Source organism: Orycteropus afer, unplaced genomic scaffold (assembly GCF_000298275.1).
Source record: "Orycteropus afer afer isolate SDZICR_OR568_19922 unplaced genomic scaffold, OryAfe1.0 scaffold00293, whole genome shotgun sequence".
NCBI lineage: Eukaryota > Metazoa > Chordata > Mammalia > Tubulidentata > Orycteropodidae > Orycteropus > Orycteropus afer.
Genome location: NW_006921880.1, coordinates 2,246,854 through 2,273,372, shown reverse-complemented (window position 1 = coordinate 2,273,372; position 26,519 = coordinate 2,246,854). Strand labels below are relative to the sequence as shown.

General features: G+C 38.5%; 1 protein-coding gene across 1 annotated transcript in view; it reads right to left on the bottom strand.

The window, feature by feature from the left end:
* Positions 1–26,519, bottom strand: part of EXOC6 (exocyst complex component 6) — a 258,977-nt gene that overhangs the window by 139,142 nt on the left and 93,316 nt on the right. The window contains exons 13-15 of the mRNA XM_042782364.1: positions 21,855–21,952; positions 19,550–19,655; positions 14,645–14,754 (exon numbers count right to left, since the gene is read on the bottom strand). Coding sequence (XP_042638298.1) covers positions 14,645–14,754; positions 19,550–19,655; positions 21,855–21,952 — 314 coding nt within the window. The remainder of the gene's footprint in view (positions 1–14,644; positions 14,755–19,549; positions 19,656–21,854; positions 21,953–26,519) is intronic.

Below are 26,519 nucleotides of genomic sequence, written 5' to 3'. Positions count from 1 at the left end.
CAATCTTCTGGATCTCTATCTGTAGATTTAGAATCATTTCTAATTTTTCATTTATTTTGTCATTTTGTTCTTGTATTTTCTTCCAAAATTCTTCCAGGGTTTTGTCTGTGTTTTCCTTGGTCTGTCTCTCAATCCTTTGAAGATAACTAAATATAATTATTTTGAATTCCTTGTCAGGGAGTTCCAATGCTGCATCTTCCTTAGGGATGTGTTTTGGGTCTATATCCTGGTCTCTTGTTTCTCCTGCTTTATCTTGCTTCTTTGTGTGGAATGTGATGCTCTGTTGTCTCCAGGGCATTGTGACGTTTTTGTGTTTATATTTAATTGGTGATTATATGTTGAAGTGACTTGTCCACAATTTTCGTTTTCTTTGTTTGTATGTTATCTATACAGGCAGGGTTCTGTGCTGTGCGCCTCTATTCACTAGTTGACAGCACTTACACACTCATTACCTGTCTCCTTTCCTTTGTCAGCCTCTTGTATGTACTTGCTGACCCTGGCAAACTGAGCCTGTTCTCAGGTCCCTGGAATCCTAATGAGAATGCTATCACTTTAAAATCCAAAATGGTTGCCACTTGGCAACATTCAAAATGGCTGCACCCTTGGTCACTGTAAATATCCAAAATGGCCACCACTTGTAAACATTCAAAATGGTTGTGCCCTCAGTCACTTTAAATATCCAAAACGGCCACCGCTTGTAAACATTAATTGGTTGGACCCTCGGTCAGTTTAAATATCCGAAATGGCTGCGCCCTCCAGACAGCAGAAAGTCAACAGCTCAGGCTGTCTCCCTCCTTGCTGTTTCCCTCCCTAGTCATAGGCCACCAGAGCAGCTGTCTCTGTACCCCTTGGTGACTGGGACTGATCTTTAGGTTAATTCTCAGGTCCCAACACCACTTAAGAAACATTCAGGTTGTTAGTCTCGTCAGAGTAGCTGACAGTCCGCAGCTCTGATCATCTCTGTACTCACTGTTTTTGTTCAGGTTTCTCCACTAGTTGGTCCTTAATCCACTTCTGTATAGTTCCTTTCACAGCTCAGGGTTCCAGGATTATCTTCTGTATCTCTGTCAATTGGTTTTTCTTTTCTTTGTTGAAGAGGGTCGGTGTTGCTTGTCTGCCTATTCCTCCATCTTACCAGAAGTTTCGACTTAAATATTCTTTATGAAATAAATTTTAAACAAACTTCCAGAAAAGGTGGTGTTTGTACCAAAGAAGATGCTAAAGGCAGATACTATCTTTCACAAAGAAGACAGCAATGGGACCAAATTATTATCTCATAATAACGTTATAGGAGCTCTGGTAGCATAGAGCCTAAGGCCTTGACTGCTGACCAGATGTGATGTTATTCCACAATTTGTCTGGTCTTCCATTATTTGAATCTATCAACAGCATCCCTAAAACAAGCAATGTACTCACCATGAAAAAAGGAATGGTCGCTCAAGGAGGTTCAAAACCCCTGGCTGCATTTCTTCCAGGACAGATTTGTTCATTCTTCAGGCAGTCCATTGTATTTTCTGTATTCTTTGCCAATACCACAACACAAATGCATTAATTCTTCTGTGGTCTTCCTTATTCACTGTCCAGCTTTCACATGCATATGAGGCTATAGAAAATACCAAGGCTTGTGTCAGGCCCACCTTAGCCTTCAAAGTGGTGTCTTTGCTCTTCAACACTTTAAAGAAGTCTTCTGCAGATGTGCCCAGAGCAATATGATGTCTAACTTCTTGACTGCTGCTTCCATGAATGTTGATTGTGGATCTAAGTAAAATGAAATCCCTGACAACTTTAATATTTTCTCCATTTATTGTGATGTTGCTGATTGGTCCAGTTGTGAGGATTTCTGTTTTCTTTATGTGGAGGTGCAATTCACAGTGAAGGCTGCAATGTTGGCCTTCATCAGCAAGTGCTTCAAGTCATCTTCACTTTCAGCAAGCAAAGCAGTGTCATCTACATGTCACAGGTTGTTAATGAGTCTTCCTCTAACCCTGATGCTATGTTCTTCCTATTGTCCAGCTTCTTGGATTATCTGCTCAGCATACACATGTAATAAATATAGGGAAAAGATACAACCCTGATGCATACCTTTCCTGATTTTAAACCATGCAGCATCCTCCTATTCTGTTTGAACAACAGCCTCTTGGTCTATGGGCTGCTGTGCTCCTTATGAGCACAATTAAGTGCTCTGGAATTCCCATTCTTTACAATATTATCCATAATTTGCTATGACTCACACAGTCAAATGTCTTTGTATAGACAATAAAACACAGGTAAACACCTTTCTGGTATTCTTTGCTTTCAGCCAAGATCTCTGTGACATCAGCAATGACAGCCCTCATTCCATGTCCTCTTCTGAATCTGGCTTGAATTTCTGGAAGCTCCCTGTCAATATACTGCTGCAACTTTTTAAAATTTCTTTAGCAAAATTTTACTTGCATGTGATATTAATGATACTGTTTGATAATTTCTGCATTTTGTTGGATCTGTCTTTGAATGGGCACAAATACTGATCTCTTTCAGTCGGTTAGTCAGAGAGCTGTCTTCCAAATTTCTTGTCATAAACAAGTAAGCGCCTCCAGCAACACATCTGTTTGTGGGAACTTCTCAATGGGTATTCCATCAATTCCTGGACCCTTATTTTTCACCAATTCCTTCAGTGCAGCTTGGACTTCTTCCTTCAGTATCATCAGTTCTTGATCATATGCTACTTCCTAAAATGGATGAGTGCTGACCAATTCTTTTTGGTACAGTGACTATGTATTCCTTCCATCTTCTTTTGATGCTAACTAAACTCTTCAATATTTTGCCCACGTTGTTGATGCTAACTAAATTGTTCAATATTTTGCCCATGTTGTTGTTGTGGTTGTTAGGTGCTGTCTAGTCAACACTGACTCATAGTGACCCTATGTACAACAGAACAAAAGACTGACGGCTCATGCACTATCCTCACAATCTTTGCTGTACTTAAGCCCATCACTGCAGCCAATGTGTCAATCTGTCTCGTTGAGAGCCTTCCCCTTTTTTGCTGAACCTGCACTTTATCAAGCATGGTATATTTCTCCGGGGAATGGTTCCTTCTGACAACATGACCAAAGTAGGTCAGATGAAGTCTGGCCATTCTCACTTCCAAGGAGCATTCCGGCTGCACTTCTTTCAGGACAGATTTGTTGGCTCTTCTGGCAGTTCACAGTACTTTCAGCATTCTTCACCAGCACAACTCAAGGCATCAACTCTTCTCTGGTCTTCCTTATTCAATGTCCAGATTTCATATGTATATGAGGCTACCGAAAATACCATTGCTTGGGTTAGGCACACCTTAAGTCTTCAGAGAGACATCTTTGTTCTTCAAAACTTTACAGAGGTCTTTTGTACCAAATTTGTCCAGCATGGTATGTCCTCTGATTTCTTAACTACTGCTTCCATCAGTGTTGATTGTGGTACCAAGAAATATGAAATCTTTGACAACTTTGACCTTTTCTCCATTAATCATAATGCTGCTTATTAATCCAATTGTGAGGATTTTTGTTTTCTTTATGTTGAGATGGAATCCATACTGCTGACTGTAGTCTTTAATCTTCATCAGTAAATGCTTTAAGTCATCTTTACTTTCAGCAAGCAAGGTTGTATTGTCTGTATATTGCAGATTTTAATCACATCACATTTTGCCCATGGAATCCTTCAATATCGCAACTCAAGTCTTCAATTTTTCCTTCAGCTCTTTAAACCTAAGACACCCCAAGCCTTTTCTTCTCTCTTGGTTTTCTAACTTCAGGTCTTTGCATATTTCATTGTAATACTTTACTTTGTCTTCTTGTGCCACGCTTTGAAATCTTTGAGCTCTTTTATTTCATCGTTTCTTCCATTCTATTCAGCTATTCTCTGTTCAAGAGCAAGTTTCAGAGTCTCTTCTGACATCCATTTTGGTCTTTTCTTCCTTTCCTGTCTTTTCCACGACCTTTTGCTTTCTTCATGTATGATGTTCTTATGTCATTCCACAATTTGTCTGGTCTTCCATCATTTGAATCTATCAACAGCATCCCTAAAACAAGCAATGTACTCACCATGATAAAAGGAATGGTCGTCAAACTCCTCTGGTTTCTTTTCTGACACAACTGAAATTATTCTTAAAAACACCCTGTATAGCATCTTTCTCAAATGAAGTTATCTGTTAAAGAAAATGTCTTTTGCTTAAATTTTTCTGTACCTCCAGTTCCATGAACAAATCCATGCATACTTTTTCCTCCACAAGTAAAAGCAGAAAACTTATTATCAGCTATGTTCCATTTGTCCAGTAAGACTTATCTGACAAAACCCAGGATTTCCTCCATGAGGTTTTTATACTAATTGAGCATTTTTTTCCCTTTACTCCTTGTCCTTTAGGCCTGTAATCTGCACTCTTCTTAATTGTCAAAGTGTGCTTCACAGCCATTAAATCTAGTATAAAATACATTTCCTAAAATAGTTCACAATCTAACCCCTTATATAGGCTGAAAAGTTCTTAAAAGACTATATCCCTTTCCTTAGTGGGCCTAGATCTCTTTTTTTTCTGGAACTAACTAATTATGAGACTTTGGATGAGTCATGCTATTCTCTGGCTCTGCCTTTATTATGAAAAGAAACATTTATACTATGAAAGCTCCTAAGTATCTTCTAGTTCTAGAAATGTTTTATTGTGTTTAAACTTATTTTAGAGTTACAAGTGCTTTAAAGACAGAAAGTGACTTTTCCATAATCCTCTAATGACAAATAAAAACAAAAAACCATAGAAACTCAATTTTGGGTTAGAGATGTAGATTTTAAAAATAATAATATATGTCAGAAATCTGATCCACACCAAAACCAAACTGACTATTATCAAGTTGATTCAGACTCATTAACAACACTATAGGCCAGAGCAGATAGGGTTTGTAAGGCTGTAAATCTTTACAGAAGCAGATTGCCACATCTCTCTCCCACAGCAATGACCGGTGGGTTCAAACTGTTGACTCTTTGGTTAGCAGCCAAGCACTTTAACCACTGTGCCACCAAGGATTCTCTAGAAAGCTGATAGTCCAGAACAAAGTTCAATTTACATATCTTAAACTATGTAAATTAACTATGTGTGGTAGTTAAGGTTGTGTGTCAACTTGGCTGGGCCTGGTTGAGTGGCTGGGCAGCTGGTGGTAGTTGTTCTCCATGATGAGACTGGCAATCAACTCTATGGTGGGATCTACCACAAGCAGACTTTCAACGGACTTGAATCAATCAATAGCCTGCCATGTTGTTTGGTACACTGAGACTGTGCCTTTTTACTTGTCAACCTTGAGCTTGTCAGCCTCAGCAGCCAGCAGGGGTCTGAGTGAAGAAAAGCCTCCAGCTTCAGTGGGCTGGGAGCAGGAGACAAAGCTGAAGCCCAAGATTGAGGGGCTTTCACCCTGCCCCTAGAGCCTGGCACTTTGAGCTTGGACTTAAAGCCTCCAAAATGGAAGAGAATAAACTCCTGTTTGTTAGAGCCATCCCATTTGTGGTATTTCTGTTAGAGCAGCACTAGGTAACCAAAACACTTGCTATGTTTAACTGAATAAGCTTCTCAGTCTCCAAATTCTGAATTCTAGTTCCTTTCAATAACAAAAAGAAAACAGTCAATGTATTTAGTAAAGCATATTATTTTAAAATATAAGCATAAATGTCTTGATGAATGGATAACTTAAGACCACAGAAAGTTAATCAAACCACCAGAAACTGAACTAATAAAAGTAACAAATAGTTTCATTAAAGATAGAAGGAAAAATTTCACAAGTAGCATTATATGTTTTTCTTTTAGAATACTGAGAGTTCATGAACAAAAACAGTCAGAACTGATGTAGCAATTCTGGTTTTAGTTAGAGTTTAGGTAGGCTTAGGGAGAATTATATAATGGAAACCTTGGATGGTACAAATGATTAGTTAACACACTCAGAATGTTCTAGTCCACCTAGAAAGAGAGGAGACTTGGAAGAAAAGTCTAGTGAGCTACTTGCAAAAAATCAGCCATTGACCCTGAGACTATAGCCCCTAGCTGCCTTTCAAGTCAGTAACTGAACCCACTCCTGTGGTTTCCAGCCAAACAAAAGACAGGCATATGAGCTGAACATTTATTTACAACAGGTAGATACACTCCTTGGAGAGATCAATCATAGGAAAATAGAAGGGCTGTGTATGCCCAGAGCGACAGCTCAGGGGGCAGGAGTGCATGGAGGGAAGAACACACGGAAGAGGTAACTATGGGGAGGATATGGGAGGGGAACTGTTGCATTGTGGGAAATTGCAGTCAATGTCATGAGACAAAGTGTATGTGAGTTGCTGTACGGAAAATGAATTTGCTCTGTAAACTTTCACCCAAATCACAATAAAAATGAAAAAAAAAAAAAAATCAGCCATTGAAAACTCTATACAGCTCTACTTGGGCACACATAGGGTCATGATGAATTATCATGAATCATGATTCATCATGAATCAACATACTGGTTTATACATAATTAAGAAAATGAATGACTTTTATCTTTCATGTAATAAATGCAGTAAATAAATCAAATAACAATCAGAAAGGCACTCTCTTCTCTAAATAATAGTTCATCCCAAAACACTAAATTTTCTGTAATTTCTGTAAGTTTAACCACGTCTTAACTATCCGTCAGAACTGTGTTTCAAGCATCAACATTTACGGAAGTAGATTGCCCCATCTTCCTTCCGAGGAGTGGCTTGTGGGTTTGAACCACCAGCCTTCTGGTTAGCAGTCAAGTGCCTTAGGCACTACGCCACCAGAACTCCCAAAACACTTGTCAGAACATGCAAATTGTACACACTAACTTATAGAGTGTTACAATACTTTATATTTTAAGGAAAAGATGAAGGGAGCTAATATAGTATAGAATTGAGACTGACACTTCAGAAACAATCCTCAAATAGAATTCTATTCCATTTGAGTCAAGTTGTAAGATGACTATTAACGAAGATTTTTTTTTTTTAATTGTGATATGGGTGAAAATTTACATAGCAAATTCACTTTCCATACAGCAACTCACATACACTTTGTCTCATGACATTGACTACAATATACCACAATGTAACAGCTCCCTTCCCACTTCCTTCCCACAGTCACCTCTTCCCTGTGTCCTTCCCTCCATGCACTCCTGCCCCCTGAGCTGTCGCCCTCTGCATACACAGCCCTTCTATTTTCCCTTCTTTTCTCAGTGGTTCCACCAGGCTCCATCAGACCAGCAAACCTGATCCTTTTTTTCATTTTTTTTAAATGACTGTTTTCGTTCCACATTATTCTCCAACTCTATCCAGGATTTCCCACAAAGATTCCTCTCAAAGTGGTTGACAGTGGTAGCTGGGCACCATCTAGTTCTTGAGGATCACATAGGGTACCAGTCACTTGGACTAATTGTTTCCATGAATCTTTGGTTTTCTTCATTCTTTTTTGCTCTGCATGAGGAGAGACCCATCGTTGCATCTAGATAGCCATTTATAAGCTTTTAAAATCCCAGTCACTACTCACCAAAGTAGGATATGGAACAATGTTTTGTGTAGTATGTTATGCCAATTGAGCTTGATGTCCCCTGCAACTATGGTCCTCAGCCCACAGGTCCAACTACTTGGTCCCTCTGGGTAGCTGGCTGTGACCAGGAAGTGACTATAACCTTGTCCCTTGTCACCTCTACTACACACCTGGGAATTCTTACAGAACACACCAATACACTTGTAGAAACATTGTCTGCCAACCCTATACATGGTCTTGGGCACACTCCCCGCTGCACAGACATACCTAATAGTTCAGCCTGTCCACCCATCTATACACCTGTATATCCATGTTTTCCTTCACTGACAATGCAGTACCGTATGGGCAAAAGGATTCATCTTTGTTGTCTGCACCTCCCATGTATCTCTCTATGTTTTCCTCTTCCTCAATGCAACCGTGTTGATTATTCACATTTGGAACACTGCCCTTCTCTTCACCCAAATCAATACTTGTCTCTACCTATCTAGTAGTGTTCCTTCCCCTTCTCTCCCCTCCCACCCCTGGTAACCAACAAAGAAAATTTCCTTCCATATATAAACCTTTCCTTGACTTTTTTACAATAACGGATTAATACAATATTTGTCCTTCTGTGACTGACATATTTCACTCAGCATAATGTACTCCAAATTCATCCACATTATTTGGTATTTTGCAGATTCTACGTTATTCTTTAGGGTTCCATAGTATTCCATTGTGTGTATGTACTATAGTTGGTTATCCATTCTTCAGTTGATGGACACCTAGGTTGTTTCCTTCTTTTGGCTATTGTAAGTAGTGCTATGAGAACGTGGTTGTGCATATATCTGTTTTTGTCCTGGCTTTCACTTCTTTAGGATATATATCTAGTAACAGAATGGCTGGGTCAAATGGTATTTCTAATTCCAACTTTCTAAGTAATCGCCATACTGCTTTCCACAGTGGTTGTACCATTTCATAGTCCCACCAGCAATGTATGAGAGTTCTAGTCTCTCCATATCCTCACCAGTATTTGTTATTTTCTATGTTCTTGAACTTTGCTACTACTGCTGGGGCAAGATGGTATCTCATTGCTGTTTTTATTTGTATCTCTCTGATGGCAAATGACCGTGAGCATTTCTTCCTATGTTTATTGGCCACCTGAATATCCTTTCTGGTGAAGTGTCTATTCATGTCTTCTGCCCATTTTTAAATTGGACTATTTGTCATTTTGTTGTTGAGGTATTAGAATTTTCTATCAATTCTAGAGATAAGTCCCTTGTCAGACATGTCATTGCTGAATATATTTTCCCAATCTGTAGGTTCTCTTTTGACTCTTTTAGAGAAGTCTTTGGAAGCACATAAACATTTAATTTTTAGAAAGTCCCATTTATCTAGTTTCTCTTCTGCTGTTTGTGCATTTTGGGTTATGCATGATAGTTTATTTATGCCATATATTAAACCAAAAACCAAACTCACTGCTGTTGAGTCGGATCCGACTCATAGTGACCTCTCCTCCTTGGGTTTCTGAGGCAGTATCACTACAGAAGTAGATTGCCCAACCTTCTTTCCAAGGAGTGTCTGGTGGGTTTGAACCGCGAGCCTTCTGGTTAGCAGTCAAATGCCTTAGGCACTACGCTACCAGAGCTCCTATGCCAAATATATAAAGTTCCTCAAGGAAAAACTAGGGGCAAATTTAGGGTCCCTAATATATATGCCATATATTAAAACCAAAACCAAATGTACTGCCATCAAGTTGGATCCGACTCATAGCAACCCTGCCTTGGGTTTCTGAAGCAGTATCACTACAGAAATAGACTGCCCAACCTTCCTTCTGAGGTTCTTTCCTTCTAACCAGCCTTCTGGTTAGCAGTCAAATGCCTTAGGCACTACACCACCAGAGCTCCTTGCCATATATTGTTGTTGTTGTTATGTACCGTTGAGTCGGCTCCGATTGATAGCGACCTCTCCTTGGGTTTCTGAGGTGATATCACTACAGAAGTAGATTGCCCAACCTTCCTTCTGAGGAGTGGCTGGTGGGTTTGAACCACCAGCCTTCCAGTTAGCAGTCAAGTGCCTTAGGCACTATGCTACCAGAGCCCCCTATATTAGAGACCCTAAATTTGCCCCTAGTTTTTCCTTGAAGAACTTTATAGTTTTAGGTTTCACATTTAAGTCTTTGATCCATCTGGAGTTAGTTTTCGTGTATGATGTGCGATACACATTTTGTTTCATTTTTCTGCAAATGGATATCCAGTTTTGCCAGCACCATTTACTAAACAGACCTTCTCTTCCCCATTTAATGGATTTTGGCCCTTTGTCAAAGATCTGCCGACCATAGATCGATTGAGCTATTTCTGGGTTCTCAATTCTATTCCATTGGTTTATATGTCTGTCATTACACCAATACCAGACAGTTTTGACCACTGTGGCTGTATAGTAGGTTTTGAGATCCGGCTGTCTGAGACCTCCTACTTTGTTCTTCTTCTTCAATAGTGCTTTGCTTATCTGAGGTTTCTTTCCTTTCCATATAAAGTTAGTGATTGGTTTAGACATATGCTTAAAGTATGTTGATGGGATATGGATTGAGATTGCATGGAATGTATGGATTGCTCTGGGTACAATGGACATTTTCACAATGTTCAGTCTTCCTACCTATGAGTATGGTATGTTCTCTATTTATGTAGAACTCTTATTGTTTCTTGAAGTAGTCTTTTACAGTTTTCTTTGTACAGGTCTTTTGTATCCCTGGTAAGATTTATTCCCAAGTATTTTATTTTGGGGGGAGCTATTGTAAATGGTATTGATTTCCATATTTCGTTTTTAGTAATCTCTTTGCTGGCATTTGTTGTTGTCATTATGAGTCGTTGAGTCGGCCCCGACTCATAGCGACCCCTCCTTGGGTTTCCAAGGCAGTATCACTACGGAAGTAGGATTGCCCAATCTTCCTTCCGAGGAGTGGTATAGAGGAACCCAACTGATTTCTGGATGCTGATTTTGTATCCTGCCACAAGGCTAAAGCTCTCAATTAGTTCCAGTAGGTTTTTGACTGAGTCTCTTGGGTTTTCTAGGTATAGGATCATATCATCAGCAAATAGGGATAGTTTGACTTCTTCCTTACTCATTTGGATGCCTTTGATTTCCCTTTCTTGCCTTATTGCCTTGGCCAGGATTTCCAATACAATGTTGAATAGAAGTGGTGATAGAGGGCATCCTTTTCTGGTTCCTGTTCACAAGGTGAATGGTTTCAGTCTCTCTCCATTGAGAATAATGTTGGCTGTTGGTTTTGCATATATGCCCTTTATTATGTTGAGGAATGTCCCTTAACAGAGATTTTTTAATGTTCTTCCTTTACTTGCATAAATTTACATCAAAATAAAATAATAGATGAAAACATCTAAAACCAAACACCAAACTCACTGCCGTTGAGTTGGATCTGACTCTTAGCAACCCCTCCTTGGGTTTCCGAGGCAGTATCACTAGGGAAGTAGATTGCCCAATCTTCCTTCCAAGGAGTGGCTGGTGGATTTGAACCACCAGCCTTCTGGGTAGCAGTCAAATGCCTTAAGCATTATGCCATCAGAGCTCCTTGAAAACATCTGTCTTGTTGATTTTCCAGATAACAAAGAATCAAATGTTTTGGGAGATGACTAATTGAAATCTCTATTTTAAAGTATATAAACAAGTCCACCCAAATGTAAGTCAAATTGTTCTCCATCCCTTAACTACTTCATCTAATTATTCACAAATATACCCACTCCTCACTATTGATATAGTTAGGTTCCAAAGATCAGGTTGTTATGTGAAAATTGGAATTAATAAAAAATGGAAGATGACCACATCAGATCACAAAATGGAAGATGACTGCATCATTACATAATAGCCAATACTGACAATTAAGGCTCAGCCAAGCTTAGAGATAACCTTAACCATCACAGCCAGTGTTACCTTTGCCTTGCACCTTGGTATTCATCACTGCACAAAACAGTCAGATAGATTCTTCACTATTGTTGTAAATGTGAAGTATTGGATAATGAGATAGTTGCTAAGTAAGGAGTAGATATACTCTAATTTCAGGCTCCTAAATATTCCTCGTGTAAGTTCCTTCTTTGTCACCATTCATCCTATTTCAGTCTTTCTTTATCTCTTGGTTGAACTACTACCTTCTTCTTCTCACATGATTATTTTTTGTACCTTCCTCCAATCTCAAATCTATATTGAAGCCCAGAGTAAACTTCCTAAAATAAAACTTAAATCATGTAATTCCTCAGTTGCAAATCCTTCAACAGTTCCCCAATGCTTACACAGTACAATATAAACACTCCAAATTGCGGCCTCCCATCTAATATTGTAGCATCCCATCCTCTCTTAAGCTCTTGTGTGTCTATCATGTACAAGGCATTATAATGGGAGTGTCATACACATGCTTTACCCATTTAACTCTTACAACCACCCTATTAAGTACTCTGATTTCCCTCATTTATTGATGAGGAAATTGCATTTAAAAAGATTAAGTGACTTACCCAAAGTCCTGTTACAGCTGGTAAGTGTCAGCACCAAGACTTAAACTAAGGTCTATCAGAATCTGAAACTTATGTTCTTAATCACTGCATTATATGTACGTATGCACATATATGTACATACTCATATATACATACACACACGTATGTGAGCACATACATATGCACATATGCACCAATATGAACATACACACATACATATGCACATACACGTACATATGCATGTACATACATATCTACGTATGCAACACATGTACACAACACATATATGTATGCATGCAAGTACGTACATATGCACATAAATATACATGCACATGCATACGTAGGAACATACATGTACATACGCATGTACACTACCTTAATTAAGGTAGTGGTTCAAGTTCTAGCTTCTTAGATCAGAACTTTAGAATGTTAAATGAATAATGAATAACAAGACAGGCATAAATTATGGGTAGCTCTCTGACCATCTGGGAGCTCTGGTGGCATAGTGCGTAAGGCATTTGACTGCTAACCAGAAGCCCCACCAGCCACTCCTTGGAAGGGAGGGAGGTTGGGCAATCTACTTCTGTAATGATACTGCCTCAGAAACCCAAGGAGGGGTCGTTATCAGTCGGATCCAATTCAATGGCAGTGGGTGGGTTCTCAGGCCATCAGAATCCCGAGACCTATCCACTACTGAAACCTACCATTGTATTAGCACTCATTTTGCGCTATTCCTCCGCAGTTAGCATTCATTTGTATTCACTGTTTTTCAAATGATAGATTACTTGTGTATGTCATGTTGTGTACTAGAGAGACTATATTAACTCTAGTAAGTTTCATGACTGAGGTGAAAAGCTAACATCTTTAAAGTACATCTTTAGAAACTTTGGTACAAAAGGCTTGTGGTGGAGTATGATGAAGCTCAAGGAAGTGTTTCATAAACTTTACCATATATCAGAATCACCTGGAGAGTTTGGTAAAACCTTGGCCCCACTCTCAGAGTTTGTAATCCAGTGGATCTTATGTTGTATTTCTCGTCATTTTCTACATGATGCTGACACTGCTGGTCTAAGGACCATACTTTGAGGACTACTGGCTTATGGAAACCACAAAGCACAGGTGATGCTGTATGTATTTCCTTCCTTTCTTTTCCTTCCCTGTTCCCCTCATATTATTCAGGAACAGGAATAAAAGACTCTTTTAAAGAATCCCTATTCATAAGAAAAGAGCAGTGTTAGCCTTAAAATCAGATACCCTGATAGAACATATATTTCTTTTTCCATTTATTTACACATTGTTTAAATCCAAAATACATGTGTGGCAGCTTACAATGAATGAGACAGACACAATAAAGTAAAAGAATAGGTTTTTTCCCCAGTTAGTCAAGATTGCATCTTCAAGAACAATCCTCAAATATAATTCTATTCCCTTTGAGCCATGTTGTAAAATGACTATTAACAGTTTTTTTTTGTTTGTTTGTTTCTTCCTTTTACTGTCACTATTCTGTTTCAGCTTGAAAAACAAATAATTATTATGTCTAAACTGCCTTCATGCCTTTTTGTGACTTAAAATTCCAAACAGTTTCTCACTGAAGAAGGACATTTCATGCTATTCAGTGTACAAATTTGGAAGAATGGATTCCAGAAAGGTAGTCACTAAGAAAACCAGCATCACTACTTTGTTCCAGAGAATTCTCAAAATCAGAAGTACATCACATGACTATAATGCAGGATCCATCTAGGTAGCTGGAACAAAGTGTGGTACGAAGATTAAGATTCCACTAACATTAACTGATCTCTTCTTATAAACTAGAGATTGTCCCAAGCACTTTTACTGATATGGAATCTGCTGCTCCTTCACTCTAGCTCTCATTAACTAGCCAGGCCATTCTGGAGAAATGATGCAGCCTCTCTGAGTGTCAATTACATTATTAGCAAAATAGGAATAATATCACATTCCCTATCTCCCTAAATTGGGGGTTACTCTCATCACACCAGGTAAATGGTGTTCACTTGCCTATAAAGTCAAAGTTAGCTACAGCTGCCAATAGCTACTGTGCTCCATTACTGAGTATGATACCAATTTGCTACAGTAATCTTTATGTACTCTACAGCTTTCATATGAATCCTCACTTCAAACCTATTTGAGGAAAGCTAAAATAAAACTATTAAGAATATCAGATTTTCAACATGTCAAAGATACAGATAAAGAAAATTGGTAAACAGATTTAACAACAAGTAAAAGGTGTAAACCTTATTTGGACTGTGATTCAAACATAGTAACTATAAAAAGATATTTGGGGGCCAATAAAGAAAATATTGGTATAGACTAGGGAATTAATATTATGAAATTAGTGTTAATTTTGTTAAGTCTGGTTATGCAATGAAATGTCTTTATTGTTTTTAGAAACACATACTGAAGTATTTAGGGATAAAAAGTCATTATTTCCGGAATTAGCTTTTAAATACTTCAGCAAAAAATAAAGCAAATAATCAGATTTACAGCAACTTACCCTCAAATGTCACTAAAATCAGTAAACTTTTCCAATGAGATCATAATCCACTAGAGAATCATGGCATGAAAATACTGTTAATGTCCCATTAAAAACAACTATGAATCAAAATGTGTTTCTTATTAGTAAACTCACCTCCGGTGTAGCGACTCTGAAAATTTAAGGCTGGCATAAATAAATTCTTTGACTTGAATATAAATATGAGGCACTGACTGAGACATGGGAAACTTCTTTGGGAAAGATTGCTGTATAAATAAAAAATATACATTGTTTTTGAAATTTTAGGAAAAGACATAGACATTTTAATCACCTAAAATGTGAAAAAAAAATTAAATTCACATTGGAATTAGTAGCAAATAGCTGCATCACAAGACTTGTATTTCTACGTTATTTTGGGGATTTTAAAGAAAACCAAACTATTTCTGAAGAAACTGGCAATTTTCCCATTTCTTAAAACACACTGTCAGGTTTCCAACAAGCAGAGGAAGCATGTATCAGTAACTGTGTACGTTCTGATGATAAGCATCCTGCAGGAGATGGCTCACTGTCTGCTTCTCTGCATCCACAACACAAGAGTCAGGGTGGCTACGCAAAGTTACAGGCCAGCCTCCTGGCTCTGAGTCATCACTGTACTGCAGGGACTCATTCCTATACTGCATGTCAAAGATCAGAAATGATAAATCAGACAATGGAATATCAAGGATTACATGCAGTAGAAAAATTCAAAGATTCCCTCACCCCACCTTCAATAGGTTTCATGCCAATTCAAGAAGGTATTCAGTTCATTCCATCACTCCTGTTGTTGTTGTTGTTGTTATGTGCCCTCGAGTCGGCCCCGACTCATAGCGACCCCTCCTTGGGTTTCCAAGGCAGTATCACTACGGAAGTAGGATTGCCCAACCTTCCTTCCGAGGAGTGGCTGGTGGGTTTGAACCGCCAGCCTCCTGGTTATCAGGGAAGTGTCTTAGCCACTATGCTACCAGAGCTCCCTCCATTACTCCTAAAATACCTTATACTAAAAACCAAATCAAACTCACTGTCATCGAGTTGAATCCAACACATGGCGACCTCCACGGGGTTTCCAAGGCTGTAAATCTTTACAGAAGTAGATCACCCCATCTTCCTTCCACAAAGCAGCTGGTGGGTTTGAACCACTGACCTTTCGGGTAGCAGCCAAATGCCTTATCCACTACACCACCAGAGCACTCCTATACCTTATGTGTTGTTGTTGTTATTTGCCATCGAGTCGGCCCCGACTCCTAGCGACCCCTCCTTGGGTTTCCGAGGCAGTTATCACTACGGAAGTAGGATTGCCCAACCTTCCTTCCGAGGAGTGGCTGGTGGGTCTGAACCGCCAGCCTCCTGGTTAGCAGTGAAGTGCCTTAGGCTCTATGCTACCAGAGCTCCCCTATACCTTATAGCAGCTTTTAATTAATATATTAATACCATCAAACAGTGGTATGCAGACAATGGTTCAGTAGGCTTCTTGGTTAAACTGCTTTATTTTAAAATTCTCAATCTTCATAAGGTATGCCACACGTCCAAGATTTTTACCAAAAGCCCTTCATGAAGCTTTATCTACACTTATTATTTTTATATTCATGGTAACCAAGTATGTTGGTGAAAGTACTCTCATCAAGGTCATCAATGACCTCCCAGTTGTTCAATCCAATGGATTTTTCCAGCTTTTATGTTACTTGATTTTTTAAAAGTATACAACACAGCTGGCTTTCTCTTCCTTCTTAAATATTGTCTCCTTTCTTGGTAACCATGCCCCCATACTAGTGTTTCTATTTTTCCAAATTATCTTCCTTTAAAAACCAAAGTGAACACACTGCTGTCAAGTCGATTTCGACTTACAGCAACCACTCCTTGGGTTTCCAAGGCAGTTATCACTATGGAAGTAGATTGCCCCATCTTCCTTCCAAGGAGTGGCTGGTGGGTTTGAAACAGTGGGTTAGCAGTCAAATGCCGTAGGCACTACACCAGCAGAGCTCCCTGATCTTCCTTTGCTGCTGTTGTTGTTATTTGCCGTTGAGTCGGGCCTGACTCACAGCAATCCCTCTAATTACTGGTATGCCTTGGGGTTCTATCCTAAACATCCTTTTCCTCCCTCTCTTCTTGTTCTTCTCTGGATGATTGCCTTGGATGATTTCATCTAGTCACATGTTTTCAATGACCACGCAAGTGCTAAAATCCCCCAAATCTACAACTCCAAACCAAACCTTTCTCCTGAAGGTCAAATCCATATATCCAACCACCCACTGGACATAGCCATTTGGTTGTACCATTTAAGATATCCTCAATAGATCCCAAAGTGAAATGTTCATCTATTTCTTCTAAATCTACTCCTCTTGTTTCCTATCACAGCTACCACCATCCAAGGCAGAAACTTGACTATCTTGCTTAACCCCTCTTCTCCTCACCCCTCATACGTGAACAATTACCTACACCTATTGTTCTTACCTCATAAATACTTCTCAAATCAACATCTAGGTCATAAGCTCCATTTAGGTCACCAACCTCTCTTATCAGGATAACTGACTTGATTTCCCTGCCAATAGTCTCACTCTTCTCCAACCTATTCTCTAGACATTAGCCAGAGAAATCCTCCTAAAGTGCAAATCTGAGTATGTTTTTACTGCTCTAAACATTCTGGTGACTTCCAACAGTCCTTGGGATATAGGCTAAACTTTCTAATGCTATTTACAAGGGTTATCAGGGACTAGCCCTTTCATTTCTCCGGCTTCGTCTTGTCACCTCCCACCTTGTATAATACAGAAGGACAGCCTTTGTGCGTGTTGCCTCCATCCAAAGCAGTGCCAACTTCTGTGAATTATAATTTCTTGTTCATTTTGTCTACTCCTCACTTGACAGCAGAGACTGGAAATCTAGCGCACAGCACAATGTATGGTCTATGGTAGGGAACAACAAATATCTAAATAAACAAATGTGTACCTAGATACTTCTAGCAAAATGAAAAGGAGCCCCAGTGGTACAATGGTTAAGCACTTGGAAATGAGAATAAGCACTCAGTTTGAACCCACCAGCAGCTCCATGGGAGAAAAGTCCTGGCAATTTCCTCCTGTAAAGATTTCAGCCTCTGAAACCCTACGGAGCAGTGCCACTCTGTCATGTAGCACTATGAGCAGGAATTGACAAGACAGCACACACAAACAACAAAAGGAAACTTACAACCAACTGGCCATTAAAACCTTTGCAAATACAGTCATCTCTCTCCAGAACTAATTGGTTTAACCTTCTGCAAAATAGAGAATCATTTAGGAGTAGTAGAAAAATTAACTAAAAAGCTAATGTTCTTTAAAATCAGCTGGTAATAATGTAAATGTCAACTCACTTCCAACTTATTTTTGTAGAAGGAACCTGATACTAAGTATTGGAGACATTTAGGCTTTGAGAATTTATTTCAATAACATTAAAACACAGAATATGAATATGTTCTTATTTTAGCCAAATGCCTCTAATCAAATTAGCATAGCTATTTTGCAAAAAGACATATTTTTGCATATATGTTCAGTCTCAGTATTTTATTATTTATAATTTACACTGAAAATAACACAGGTTATATGGAGATAGTTTTATGTCTTTTCTAAAGCTTTAAATTGAAAATTATACTTAAAATTTAAAAAAAGAACAAAAAATGCACACACTCTTACTAAATATATAATTGAATTTAATTTTAAATTTTCACATTTAAATTCTCCTTGTCGCTTTTACCTTATTATAGTAGCTACTTTTAATGATTAATGCTATAAGGACAAATGATACAACTCTTAAGGAACTTAATCCTAAGAAGTACTACATATTTTAGAAGTTTCCTACAAGCAAAGTTAAACTTCCCTCTAATTATAAACCTATTTAGAATAGTTCAATGTAATTGGAAAGGACATGAGAAAATATTTAGTTCAACTTCTTCATTTGATTGATGAAGCACAGATACCCAAATAGAAAATATTTTGGTAATATTATTTGATAAGGACAACTTTGATAGAGGTTTCAAAAAATACAGAATTAGAATAATTATTCTGGTCTTTTTTGTGTATGAAAACTCACTAGTAGGTGTGTGCTATGGGAGTTTTAGCTATAATCTAAATGCTATGCATTTAATTGCTTGGTTCTGTACTTAACTATTACACAGAAAATGCTCAGTTTATATATATAAAATACAAAAAAAAAAAAAAACAGTCACAATTCAAAGTCTTATTTAGTCTGACGGGATAAAAATTTAAAAAGGGACTAAATTACAGAGTTGGAAAAAGAATTAAAAAAGAGTAAGGATTGGAAATGAGAATAAAGAAGAAAAAAGATTACAGTAACATGAAATAAGTATGGTATCGCTTTTTCATGAAATGGGATTCTATACTGGATTCTTTTTTAATGATATCTGATTCTCTATTTATACTGGATAGATACGTGTGTGTGTGTGTGTGTGTGTGTGTATTCACATGTGCATTCATGTACATTCACAGAACATCCTACACATCTACTTCCTTTCTCTACCTTGTCAATTTTTCAGACACTTCAATACCCAAAAATATATATTCTGTACTTCAGGAAGAAATTTGCAGGGAGCTATTGCCTTCATAAAGTTCTTTAACAAAAATAAACTCTTTCTAGAAATGTAATTCTAGAAAGAAGACAAAAACAAGATTGCCCAAAGCGTTGGACCCTTCAAAGTAAAAATTACCCTCACTTTCCCAGAATACACTCTTATTCTTGGAATCCACCCAACATTAGTAACATCTGCTCTGAGAACCACCCAATATTTGGGATAACTGCTCCTAGTAACCCTAAGAAAGCCCCTTCTTAACTTCACCAGAATAGTAAAAATGATGATGATGATGACAGCATAATCTTTAAACATTAACAAAACATACCTACAGACTTCAAATAACAACAAAAAGAAATGCCCCCAAAAGAAGTATTCTGACATTCTCAGTATCAAGTTAGTTTCATATAGCAATAAATATTATAAATGTATTTTTAAGAAAGTTTTTGAGTTAAAAAAGTAGTTTGTACCTTTTCAAGATCTGGATCTTGAAAGGGAAATTTACTGATGACTATCTTATATTCTTCTTCATTAACAACAGGGATGGGGCTATAGTTATCTTCTTCAAAAATGTCCCTGTTAAGAAAGAAAATTAGAAAACTTATCATTGGAAAAATGTATCATTGGAGTATTACAAGACAATACTAAAAACCAAACCAAAACAAAACAAAAACCCTGTTATAAAAGCATTTTGTATTTATCCATTAAATGCCCAAACAGAATAACACTAGCTAATCATCTAGAATTCTAAAATTCAGAACCAAATTTATAGCTCTTGTCCCTCAAAATTCTTATGCAATTTCATCTTTTCACTTGGTTGTTTTACATCCTCTTAGTTTTAGTTTTCGCAGTTCCAACCCGTAACAATCTCCATTGGGTTTCCAAGGCGGTAAATCTTTACAGAAATAGATTGCCTCATCTTCCTTTCACAGAGTGGATGGTGGGTTTGAACCACTGGCCTTCTGGTTAGTAGCCAAATGCCTTAGGCACTGTGCCACCAGAACTCCCTTTTTAGGGGATTTAGTTTTTAGTACTTTTAGTATTCTGTTGTTGTTATTGTTATGTGCTGTCGAGTCAAACCCGACTCATAGCGACCCCTCCTTGGGTTTCTGAGGCAGTATCACTACGGAAGTAGATTGTTCCATCTTCCTTCCGAGGAGTGGCTGGTGGGTTTGAACGGCCAGCCTTCTGGTTAGCAGTCAAGTGCCTTACCCACTATGCTATCAGAGCTCTCAGGATGATATAGCCTAAAGAAACTACCTATAACTAAAAATAAAGTCAGGAGACAGAGAGTATTCCAGTCATATTTCTTGATAGGGACAATGTTGTGTGACTTCTGTCTTCTCGACTTGATTATAAACTCCTCAAGGACCAAAGCAATGTCTTCTATTTGTTTAACCACTCATAATGTTGTCATTAGAAAAGGACCTTTTATAGGTAGTGAGGCAGACATTTACTACTCACCAAGTATCTGTGTGCTCACCCACAAAGGCTCCTGGCGCTTGCTGCTGCTAGGTGCTGTCCAGTTGGTTCTGACTCACAAAGACCACATGTACAACAGAATGAAACACAGCCCAGTCCTGCACCATCCTCACAACCACTGCTATGCTTAAGCCCACTACTGCAGCCACTGTGTCAGTCCATCCTGTCGAAGGGGCTTCCTCTTTTTTGCTGACTCTACTTTACCAGGCATGACGTCCTTCTCCAGAGACTGATCCCCCCTAATAACATACTCAAAGCACACAAGATAAAGTCTTGCCATCCTCGCTTTTAAGAAGCATTCTGGCTGTACTCTTTCCAAAACAGATTTGTTCATTCTTTTAACAGTTCATCGTATATTCAATATTCTTCACTGATACCGTAATTCAAATGCATCAATTTTTCTGCAGTCTTCCTTATTCACATCTAGCTTTTGCATCATTCAGATGACTGAAAATATCATGGCTTGAATCAGGCTCACCTTAGTCAAGATGACATCTTCACTTTAAAACACTTTAAAGATGTTGTTTTGCAGATTTCCCCAAAGGAATATGTCATTTGATTTCTTGACTACTACTTCCATGGGCATTGACTGTGGATCCTACTAAAATGACGTCCTCACCTCACCCCTGGAGTTGAGACAGCACCCAGCTATCTGATCTGCTGATTTGGAATCATCAGTCCCTTCAACTGTGAGTGAGAAGAATCCTCCAGACCTATGCGTGACTCATGGATCTGGGACTTGCCAGTGTTCCAGCCTCAACCATCACATGAACCACTTCTTGGCTGTCTGTGAGTTCTGTGAGACACTATATTGAAAGACAAAATCCTAAGACGGGCAAGAGTACTGACGGGAGAAGGAGGAGTTGATGTCAGAGATGACAGAGTGGTACAGCAGTTTGGAAACGTTAGACATGGGGATGTCTTTAATCTCCACTTCATAGGGACCAGCCTTGTGCTGATACTTCTAAAAGAAATTATTCAAGTAAAATTTTTTTACCTAATTATGTTGACTGTAAAAATCAACATAATTTTGTTTACCCAAACAAAATCCAAAAGCTATACACTAATACTAAGTATCTTTGAATATTTATACCCTTTCAAATATTTAATTATTTACTGAAAAAAAATTTACGGAAAAGAAGTAACTGACATAACTTTGGAAAAGATGTCACTTTAGAACTAAAAGTACAATTAAAAACTGGTTGTAAGATTTTCATTGTTCAACACAAAATCAATTATATGAACATGTGACATTTTTACTCATCTCTTTAAGGTACCACAGCTCAGACTAACCTGAAAACTCCAGCCCATTTCTTAAGCAGTGTTTCATTGTACTGATCTCTTATTTCAAACAAAAGGTCAAAAAGCCGGTTCACTGGAAAACCATAACCCTAGAATGCAAAAACAAATAAATAAATAAAAGCAGAAAAGCAAGTCAAGAATGTAAAAATTAAAAAAATGTTAGGAATACTGAAGAATCGTTTGGAAGTGGTCATTATGTCACAATATATGCCATTTGACATTATTGTAAAAAAGATACCATTTGCACTTTCTTCTAGATTTCATTAGGTAAGAAAGTGTCTAGAAAGAGTTTTATGGGGCAGGAATAATTTTTCCATTTTCCTGCTCTTTTTTTAGCCAGGATTACATTACCAGCCTTAAAATGTATTACTATGGTTGTTGTTATTGTTAGGTGCCATAGAGTCAATTTCAACTCATAATGACCCTATGTGACAGAGCAGACCCACCCCACAATGCTTTCTAGGTAGCCATCTTTACAGAATCAGATCTCCAGGGCATTCTCCTGAGGAGGGGCATGGTGGGTTCAAAATGCCAACCTTGCCATTAGCAGCTGAGGCCTTAACCACTGCACCACTGAGGCTCCTTGAAAATGTATTAGAAGTCAAGAAATTAAGACAACAATTCCATTTACAATAAAATCTAATAGAATAAAATACTTAGCAAAATTTTCTTACCAGAAAAAAACTTACAAAAGGTTATCTTTTGCAGAGAGATCAGTATTATAGATATATTTGTTGCAAATTTTATGGGAAATAAATCCCACAATATTCTGACATTACATTATAAGCCATATAAATTAACAGAGATATAAGGCAAGAAAATAAATTACTACAGGAGCTTATGGAATCATTTCCTTGAGTTTAAGAACAAAGTAGACAATTATAATTCTATGATGGAAAGACTTGAGATAAAGCAAATAAATAGTCTCAATCATCATTTCCCAACACATATTATATCAAGTTCTAGATCTAAGAGATGCTCTATGGGGGAAGGAAAGAAAAAAAAAAAAAAAAGATTTCAGGGTCAAATATATTGAGAAAATGCTACATAGTCACCTCCCTTTTGTAAATTTATGGTGTAAGTTTTCTGTGACAAGCACTTGGAGAAAACATGTTTTACTACACTCAGCATTTCCCAAATGTTTTAGACCATAGAACCCTTTTCAAGTAACATCTACTTTATCACACTTTGGAAAATGCTAGTCTATTTTTCATGAAAAGTACTTACAACCTTAAATTCCACAAATTCATTGTGAAAACAAAATGTAATCAATTCTTTATTACCTGAGATGAAGGAGGGGGGGCAAGCTGTATGTCTTAAAATTTTAATACTGAAAATCATAAAGACATTGAGCTTTTAGATGATTCCATTTTAATCTTACTTTAAAGAAAAATCAAGCCCCCAAAGAAGTGATTTGCTTGCAGCCACAGAACACATGGTGTGATAGCTAAGGTTACGTGTCAACTTGGCTAGGCCTGGTTGAGTGGCTGGGCAGCTGGATGTAGTATTTCCTATGATAAGACTGGCAATCAACTCCATGGTGGAATCTACTGTGAGCAGCTGAGTAGCTGTCTTAGAGATGTGGTCTGCTTCCAGTACATAAGGAGAAGCTTTGGGAATGGTCTTTAGCTTATGACATGCTTGAACCCGCACATAGCCGAGTTGTTCAGCAGCCTGCATGTTGCCCTGTAGATCTTGGACCTTTTTCAAGACTTGAATCAATGGTTTGCCTTGTGGTTTGGTATTATTGTGACTGTGTCATTTTATTTGTTGACCTGAGTTTCTCAGCCTCAGCAGCCAGCAGCTGCCTGAGTGAAGAAAAGCCTCCAGCTTCAGTGGGCTGGAAACAAGAGGCAGAGTTGAAGCCCAAGGTTGAGGGGCTTTCACCCAGCCTCTAGAGCCTGGCACTTCTTCAAACTTGACTTCTAGCCTCCAAAACTGTAAGAGAATAAACTCGTGTTTGTTAAAGCCATTCCATTTGTGGTATATTCCTATCAGACAGAGTGGCCCTAGGCAACCAAAACACCTGGAAAATCTGAAACTAGGGAGTAAGAAAATGAGTACATATAGCTATCATGGGAGCTCTGGTAGTGTAGTGCCTAAGGCACTTGACTGCTAACCAGAAGGCTGATGGTTCAAACCCACCAGCCACTCCTTGGAAGGAAGGTTGGGCAATCTACATCTGTAGTGATTTCACCTCGGAAACTCAAGGAGGGGTCACTATGAGTTGGGTCTGACTCAACGGCATGTAACAACAACAACAACAACAACAACATAGCTAACATACTATGTGGTTTCATATACAATATGACATTTAAAACTCAAAACCATTCTGAAAACTAGTAATTAATGAAGCTATTTCCATAAATGATAATCCAGGCATATAATTAGTCAGTAGCAGAGGTGGGACATAAACTCAGGGTCTGTGTAATACCAGAATCCATGCCCCTTCCCCTAAGGCAGAACCTGTATCTTCCAGTGTCTACTCCAGGGTTCTTTCCGTTGTTGTTGTTGTTGTTAGGTGCCATTGAGTGATCTCCGACTCATAGCGACCCTGTGCACAGCAGAATGAAACAATGCCTGGTTCTGTGCCAGCCTCACGATCCTTGCTATACCTGAGCCCACTGCTGCAGCCACTGTGTCTATCCATCTCATTGAGGGCCTTCCCCTTCTTCATTGACCCTCTACTTTATGATATCCTTCTCCTGGGAATTGTTCCTTCTGATAACATGACCAAAGTAGGTGAGATGAAGTCTGACCATTCTCGTTTCCAAGGAGCATTCTGGCTGTACTTCCTCCAGGACAGATTCATTAGTCCTTTCAGCAGTCCATGGTACTCTTAGCATTCTTCTCCAACACCACAACTCAAAAGCATCAACTCTTCTTTGGTCTTCCTTATTCATTGTCCAGTTCCCACATGCATATGAGACAATTGAAAATACCATGGCTTGGGTTAGGCGCAACTTAATCTTCAAGGAGGCATCTTTGCTCTTCAGTACTTGAAAGAGGTTCTTTGCAGCAGACTTGTCCAATGTAATACGTCATCTGATATCTTGACTGCTGCTCTGTTGGTGTTGACTGTAGAACCAAGTAATATGAAAAACTTCAATCTTTTCTCCACCCACCATGAAGCTGTTTATTGGACCAGTTGTGAGGATTTTTGTTTTTTTTTATTTTGAGGTGTAATCCATACTGCAGACTGTAGTCTTTAGTCTTCATCAGTAAGTGCTTCAAGTCATCCTCATTTTCAGCAAGCAAAGTTGTGTCATCTGCGTATCGCAGGTTGTTAACGAGTCTTCCTCCAATCCTGATGCCACATTCTTCTTCATATAATCCAGCTGCTCAGATCATTTGCTCAGCATACAAGTTGAATAAGCATGGTGAAAGGATACAACCTTGACACACTCCCTTCTTCATTTTGAACCACGCAGTATCTCCTTGTTCTGTTTGAACGACAGCATCCTGATCTATGTTCAGGTTCCTCTTGCGTACAATCAAGTGTTCTGGAATTCCCATTCTTCTCAATGCTATCCACAATTTGTTATGATCCACACAATTGAATGCTTTTGCATAGTCAATAAAACATACGTAAACATCTTTCTGGTATTCTTTGCTTTCAGCTAAGATCCATCTGACATCAGCAACGACATCCCTCATTCCACATCCTCTTCTGAATCCAGCTTGCATTTCTGGAAGCTCTCTGTCAATATACTATTACAACCGTATTTGAATTATCTTCAGTAAGATTTTACTTTCATGTGATATTAGTGATATTGTTTGATAATTTCCACATTCTGTGGGATCACCTTTCTTTGGCATGGTACAAATATGGATCCCTTCTAGTCAGCTGGCCAGGGAGCTGTCCTCCAAATCTCTTGGCATAACCAAGTGAGTGCCTCCAGCAGGGCATTCATTTGCTGAAACATCTCAATGGGTATTGTGTCAATTCCTGGAACCTTGTTCTTCACCAAGTCCTTCAATGAAGCTCTGATTTCTTCCTTCAATACCATTGGTTCTTGATCATGGGCCACCTCCTGACAGGGATGAACATCAACCAATTCTTTTTGGTACAGTGACTCTGTGTATTCCTTCCACCTTCTTTTGATGCTTCCTGCATCCATCATTTTGCCCACAGAATCTTTCAATATTGTAACTCAAGTCTTAAATTTTTTCCTCAGTTCTTTCAGCTTGAGAAATGCCAAGTGTGTCCTTTCCCTTTGGTTTTCTAATTCCAGGTCTTTGCACATTTTATTATAGTAATTGGCTTTGTCTGCTCGAGCTGCTCTTTGAAATCTTCTGTTCAGCTCTCTTATCTTGTCATTTCTTCCATTTGCTTTAGTTACTCTCCACTCAAGGGCAAGTTTCAGAGTCTCTTCTGGCATGTATTTTAGTCTTTTCTTTCTTTCTTATCTTTTTAATGACCTCTTGCTTTCTTCATGGATGATGTTCTTGATGTTATCCCACAATTCCTCTGGTTTTCGGTCACTGGTGTTCAGTGCATCAAATCTATTCTTTGAATGGTCTCTAAACTCAGGAGGGATATTATCAAGGCCATAGTTTGCCTCTCATAGACTTGTTTTAATTGTCTTCAACTTCAACTTGAATGTGCATATGAGCAGCTGATGATTTCACAATCAGCTCCTGGCCTTGTTTTGG